Raw genomic sequence first — 7,032 nt, 5'->3', positions numbered from 1 at the left:
AACAACAATAAATATAAAATAATAATAAATAATAAATAAAGACAGAAAAAATAATAATGATAAATATAAACTAATAATAATAAATAAAAATAGAAATAATAATCATACATTTAAAAAAAACAAACTCAGCTGGAGCAGGAGGGACGGGCGGGTCAGCCGGCCGGGCGGGCGGGCAGCACCGGTGTCCACCACGGGAGGCGCCCTGGCTTGAGAGCAGGCCCGGTCTCCATGGCAGCCGCAGGGACGCTCACCTGCGACTGACAGCGCCCCCCTCCATTGGGGAGCGGGCGAAGGGAGCCGAGCAGCCAATCGTAGCGGCGCGGGGACGGGACGCGGGGGGAGAGTGGGACTGAGGCCGAGCGGGCGCGTGAAGTACGTCATCACTGCGCGCCGCGGCTGGCGGGATGGAGGCGGCCCTGCGGGGGTTGCGGGCCGGCTGCCGGCGCCTCCGCGGCGGGTCGGGTGCCCCGAGGCTCCGCAGCACCGGCGCGGCCCTGGGCGGACTGAGCAAGCCGCTGCTGGACCGCATCGTGCGGGTGGACCACGCGGGGGAGTTCGGGGCCACCCGCATCTACGCGGGGCAGATGGCCGTGCTGCGCCGGACGGCGGTGGCGCCCCTCATCCAGGTCCGGGCGCGGCGCGGCGCGGGGCGGCACGTCGTGCGGGGGCGGGGGGGTCGTTGGGGGGCCGCGGAGTCGCGTTCAAGACGACCCCCCCCGCGGGGCACCGTCCGAGCCCGGCCTGTGTGGCAGCAGTGTCCCCGTTTGTGGCCTGTTGCTTACAGTGTTACAGACTGTACGTGTCAGCTGCTAAAAGCTGCTGGCCCCACTCTGTACTTCGTAATGTAATTGTTCTTTCGTTCACACCGTGATGGCTGAATCGGAGCAGAAGCTTTTAAAGCAGCTGTGAAAAGGACTGTGTTATGTCAAACGTCAAGGCTGATGTTGGAGCAGGGGTGGGCAATTATTTGGGCTGAAGGGCCACTTAAGGAGCTTTGGGGAGCTGTTGAGAGCAGGGGGGTGTGGACCCGGGCTCAGCCCCGCCCCGCCCCACCCCCTCCCTCCCAGTGGCTGGGGGGGGGCTGCCAGTTAGTCCTGTCCAGCTCTGTCCACCCTGCACCCACTGCTGGGCTCTGGACAGAGCAGGTGGGTGGGGGTGTCTCCATGGAGACTGGCCTGGGACCCCTGCAGGTAGGGTGCACTGGGCCGGGCAGATGAGGTGGGGCCACAGGTGGGCAGGGAGCAGGATGACTGGGGCCCGGGCCTGGGGCAGAGCCACAATCTGCTTCCTGCATATCCCTGTGACCGGCACCGGTTCTGCAGGCAGCAGCCGGCCCCTGTCCATAGAACTGGCACCCATTGCAGGGAAGTGCAAGGAATGGACTATGACTGCCCCCAGCCCCAGCCCCATGCTGTTACCACCCCGCCATCCTGGCCCTGCCCAACTCTCCCTCTCACTGCTTGCCTGTAGCCATGTCCCATTTGCCCAGCTGAGCATGCCTAGCCCATGAGGGTCTTGGGCTGCTCTCCATGGAGACTCTGCCCTCCTGCTTTGTCTGGTGCCTGGCGGTGGGTGTGGTGGACAGGCTGGGGTGTCTGGGCAGCGGGGTCAGGTTTGGCATTGGTGCTGACAGAGACACTGGCGGTGGCGGCAGCCGGAAGGAGCCGTGGCTCTGGGGGCTGCTGGGAAACCAAGTCCAGCAGCTGCGCCACCCCCACTGTTCCTGTGCCACGTGGCCCTGCAGACTACAGCCCCTGGGATGCCTGAGAGTCATGTGTGGGGATATGGCAGGCTGTGCTCTGCGCCAGGCAGCACTCCATACCCAGAGGCAGCAGGACCAGCCACACGTGCCATCACCTGGGCTGCCCCCCAGGGGCTGTATTTTGCCCACCTCTGTGTCAGAAGCAAGAAGCACTCTAGAAAACAAAACTTTAATTCAGAGGTGCCAAGAGCCTGGAGCAAATTTTTCCTGCAGTTATTTAGTGGTTTTTACACTGAGTTCAGTTAAGTGCATGTTCTGGGAAAGTGCATAACCTTTTAGGGCATGTCCAGATGAGCACGATCATGCAGTATGTTGCACTGCAAAAAAAACCTGGAGCAATGCACAATCGGCCAGCGCAAACTGCTAAAAAACAGCCGGCCTGCCCAAAGCTGTGCTCCACTGTCAGCCAGGCTCCATGAGGCACAGTTGCCGCAGCTGCAGCCCCAGGAGGCCCCATGGACCCAGGTAAGGCTGTTGGGGCCAGCACAGTGTTGGCCCCAGCCTCCCCTGCCCCACTTGAGGTAACTTGCCATGCTTCAAAATGCGTGTGGCATGGGCATTCCCCAGGGACAAGAAGTGGTGGTGCTAGGTGTACTGCCGCTACTTGTCCCCAGGGAACCAAATGTCTGGATGCGCCCTTGGTGTCCCAAGGCCAGGTGTTTAAGCAGCAAACACCGTGCTAGCTCTTTTAATTGCAAAATATGTTTCTGACATAATAAAATAGTTATCTGACTGGATGAAGGGAATCATTGCCATACAGTTCTTCCCATTGTTGTAGGTATGAAGTTCAGACTCAAAATAAGGCTTTTTTTTAAATGAAGGAAGAATGATGACAATTTAGGTAATGGATTATGACCATTTTACAAGTATGAAATTTAAACAGAGGTTTAGAACAACTAACAAATCAGCATTTCTCTTCTGCTCTCATCATTTCCTAATTCTTCAATCATGGAACTTTCCAAGTTAGACAGGACAGGAATTCCTAATGTAAAATGCAGGGGATTGAAGGGAAATATAACCCATCTGCATACATATGCGTTTCAGATATTCTTTTTACATTGGAGAAAAATAATCCCAATTTGAAAATTTATTTATTTTCTAGAACACTTTTAAAGATAATATGAGCTAAGGTTAAAATCCAACACATCTTCCTGTGCATTTATAGCTACATTGCAGGAAAGCATAAGCATAAACATAAATAAAACTTACAATTTCACTTCTGTTGCAGCACATGTGGAATCAAGAAAAGGAGCACCTGAAGAAGTTTAATGAGTTAATGGTTGCCTATAGAGTTCGACCCACTATTTTATTGCCGTTTTGGAATATTGCTGGGTTTGCTTTAGGTGAGTTCATGTTGTTGACATTGGCTATTAATAATGTAGATCTGGAATGAATTGTTTAACTTAATTTTTTTCATAATCACAGGTGCTGGAACAGCTTTACTTGGAAAAGAAAGTGCCATGGCCTGTACTGTGGCAGTGGAAGAGAGCATATCCCATCATTATAATAATCAAATCAGGAAACTAATGGAGGAGGATCCAGAAAAATACAAAGAATTATTACTGGTATCTGACTACACTTTAAAAATAGTTTAACACATTCTCTGACCATGTTTTGAGAGTTTACTTTTAAAATGACATGGATACCATAGTAGGATTTACAGCAGATTATTTTTTTTCACAGTTTAAAATATTTTTGCCTAACAGGCAGAAAGATGACCCTTTTTGTCTTTTAAAGATAGTTTTCTATTTGAAATGTGTTTAAATTTAAATGTATTTGAATTCAGTTTGGGAACCCACACGATTTCTCTGTGGCTCCAAAAATTGCATGAAGTTGGTTATTTTAGAACAGGGGCCAGCAATGTTTTTGGGCCCAGTGCCAAAAACACCTGCAACCTTGACTTGTATGATGTTGTTGACGTGCCAGTGGCAGACAGTGAGGGAGCTATGAGGGGCCTGATCCTTGTTGTAATAATGCAGCCCTGATGCATTCGCCACTGTCCATGCTGAGACATGCATTCTCTGCCGTCCACTCTACTCACAGCTGGTGGCAGGGAGGCTGCAAGCAGTTGCACTGGGGTCCATTGACTCCCTGCCCAGCTCGTTACCCACAGCAGGTGCACTTGTTCCTCCCTGGCAGATGGCAGGGAAGGGGCCAGGGCTGTTCTGCCACAACAAAGATCAGGCCCCTTGTGACTCCCCCCCGCTGTCTCTCCTGAGGCATGCGTGCCAGGCAAAATGCCTTCACTCTGGCACGCGTGTTGGGCTTGCCTACCTCTGCTTTAGAAGCTTCTGCCTCATACTTTATAGCTATGGGTTCTTCTCATTGGAAACTGTAGGACAGGGTGTTCCTCAAAAGCATTCAGCTGCCAAAGGCAGACAAGGTTCCTTGGGTGAATTTGATATCTTTTATTAGACCAACCCAAATGGTTGGAGAATAGTTATTAAGCAAGCTTTTGGGTTCAAAAACCCTTCAACAGGCTAAGGAAGCTTCAGCAGTTGGTGCGTGCTCTTCAGCTGCCAGAAGATCTTATCCTCAGATTTATTATTTCTTAAGTGGTGGTGGTTTGGCCGGAAGTTTATGGTACAGTATAATTGGATGACACCTGTATAAAGATTATTGGTACTAATCTGCTGTGTATATACGTATTTTTTAAAGATTATAAAACAGTTCCGGGATGAAGAGCTGGAACATCATGACATGGGGCTTGACCACAATGCAGAATTGGTAGGTTTAGAGCATTATTAGCTCAATAGTGTGTGTGAGTGCATCTAGTGCTCTAATGAAAACATAGGACGGGTAGAAAATAGTAGTACATGAAATTCTTCACTATGTTCTTGTTTTTTTTCTGGACGTAGATCTAAGGTAACACTGAGAAACTCTTCCCTAGGATATCAAATGATGTTGGATTTTATTTTCATACTGAAATCTTCAGTTTCGTTCAGTAACTTAATAGTATCCATTGGAATCCAGGCATACTGCTATCAAATGCCAATTTTCATGGTTAAAGCAGTGCACTCGGATATGCTATTGCATTTAAGAAAATTCAGTCCTACATAGCTGAAAAGATCAGATTGATGTGTGTTGTGTGTGCAAAATGCTGTTTATTCCTTTCCATCTTTAGGGTACAGACATCCTCTTGTATTCTGAACACCACTTAGCCATATTTATTAAGGAGGGAAAACTTAACATGCCAGGAACTTTGGGTGGCCCGTCTACTTTCCCCTTTTTGCCCCCCCCCACCCTCACCCACATCATATTTGTGTGAAGAAATTGCAATATGCAGCTACTGGGATGGATATAACACACTTTTTTTTTTTTTTGTATACACTACATGGCTTACTTAAGAGTCCTTCTTTGTTTTCTAGGCACCAGCTTATTCAGTTTTGAAGACTGCTATACAAATTGGATGTAGAGCTGCAATATTTTTATCAGAAAGAATTTAGTGCTCTTTTTATAAAAAGATGGTAATAAATCAAGACAAAACCAGTGGACTTGTGGCTGTAGACATTTAATACAGTTATTTTATACTCTTTCATAAAGTGCCTGGTTCTGCCATTTTCACTCTTATTAAGTAGTATCTTGTCCAGCAAGCACTTTCAGTGAAGTCAGTGGGGCTAAATGTGATTAAGGATGGTAGAATCAGGTCCATATGGACTAATTCTAATGTGAAATACAATGTCTTGTTTGTTTTTAAAGCTGCTGGTTTTTCAAATATTCACAAGGTGGCAGTAAAGCCTATGCATATTAGTCTTTGTACTAGTACAGACTTTAAAAATAGGGGGAATCCCCCAATTTATTTTGGAAAAAAAATACATTTAGCACTGACTGTTTTCTGAGTGTTCATTTTCAGGATAAGTAAATGAAAGATTGGTAAGAATATTTCTCTCCATTCTGCCTTGAATGAAGATTGATTATTGCAGACCTCTGCTGTCATTGGTAAAATGACTGCTTTCAATCTTGTATTTTTGTTGGCCCAAACTTTGAGGTACTTGTTCCCTTTCATCAGTGTGAGTTTGTTGTCAGTGTGGGCTCTTTGATTATTGAGAAGCAGGTGGAGACAGCAACACAGTACATTTGGGTGTACCTAATATTTTCTCAGTGTTTACCTCTCCATGAGCCTTTTTCCTACCTGGATTTCTTCAGTATTGAATGAATAAGGGTATGCTGCAAGCACGGCTGGTGAACTCAGACTGGTGAGGCAGGTGGAGCGTTGCAAACTGGAGGGGTTGGCAGCTGGCCAGGCAATCTGGCCGGTACTGTGGGGGCTGCAAACCCCCCAGCTCCCGGCTGGCTGCAACCTTCCCCCCCTCCCCCCCCCCCCCAGCTCCTATGGGACGCTCCACCCTCCCCACCAGTCTGAGTTCACCAGCTGCGCCTGGCACGCTGATTTCCTTAGGGCAAGGACAGAGGGTTGCCCAAACCGTACCAGCATGGCATGGAGCAATTTAAATTGGGCAGATAAGATTTCAACCACACCCGTTGGGTGCATCCACACATGCAAGCACGTGCGCTTGCAGCAGCTCAAATAGAAGTGGTGCAAATTTGAGCTGGGGCTTTTTACCTCAGCATATGTGCTCCGACATGCACTTTGTTGTGGAGCAAATTGTGCCACCTGGCGCAAAATAACCCTGCCTGGCTGTTCCTGGATCTGCAGCCAGGGGGAGCTAGAGCTAAAAAACTTCCCTGTCCTGGCCCCATCCATACAAAACGCTGCCCTGGCAAGCAGCTCAGGGCTACTTGCTTTCAGGAGCTTCTGGGGCCTGGGCACTTGGTACCTGGGGACACTACCCCTTGTCAGCTGAACTGCTGCAGCAGCATCCCAAATCCAGTTTTAAAAATACCCCAAAATCCATGTTCTTCCACAGTTAAAACAAAAAACCACTCTACACCCACACACACTATAGAGAGAGAGAGAGAGTGATCAGCTGGGTAATGCTTTATTGGTATATTTAGTGTTAAAGCAATTTGGAAGCTTACCAGTGTTTCTATTATCATGAAAAAATAAATTCTGAATACCTATATGTGTTCATGTGTACTTTGTTTTCTTCACACATGATGGGAGGATGTGGTGTTTGCAGGAAGGGGATGAGAAGGGGTGTAGGGGAAGGCAGGCAGGTGGGTGTGTGTGTGGAGGGATGTGGGTTGGTCTGTAGGTAGGTGTGAGGCAATTGCTGGGGGGAGTGTGGGTGTGGGGGACCTTGTGGGGGGGCTGCTCAGGAGGGGTGGGTCCCCTGGCCCCCACAAGGTGCAGCCCCTCGCCCCAGCTC

General features: G+C 48.7%; 1 protein-coding gene across 1 annotated transcript; it reads left to right on the top strand.

The window, feature by feature from the left end:
• The first annotated feature begins 387 nt into the window (after positions 1-387).
• COQ7 (coenzyme Q7, hydroxylase) lies at positions 388-6,786 on the top strand. The gene is made up of 5 exons (XM_006268066.4): positions 388-626; positions 2,991-3,105; positions 3,188-3,327; positions 4,421-4,489; positions 5,131-6,786. The coding sequence occupies exons 1-5, from the start codon at positions 405-407 to the stop codon at positions 5,206-5,208; spliced, it is 624 nt and encodes a 207-aa protein (XP_006268128.1). The 5' UTR covers positions 388-404; the 3' UTR covers positions 5,209-6,786.
• Positions 6,787-7,032: the final 246 nt, after the last annotated feature.

Source organism: Alligator mississippiensis, chromosome 13 (genome assembly GCF_030867095.1).
Source record: "Alligator mississippiensis isolate rAllMis1 chromosome 13, rAllMis1, whole genome shotgun sequence".
Taxonomy (NCBI): domain Eukaryota; kingdom Metazoa; phylum Chordata; order Crocodylia; family Alligatoridae; genus Alligator; species Alligator mississippiensis.
This window is presented reverse-complemented; position numbering and strand designations above follow the sequence as displayed.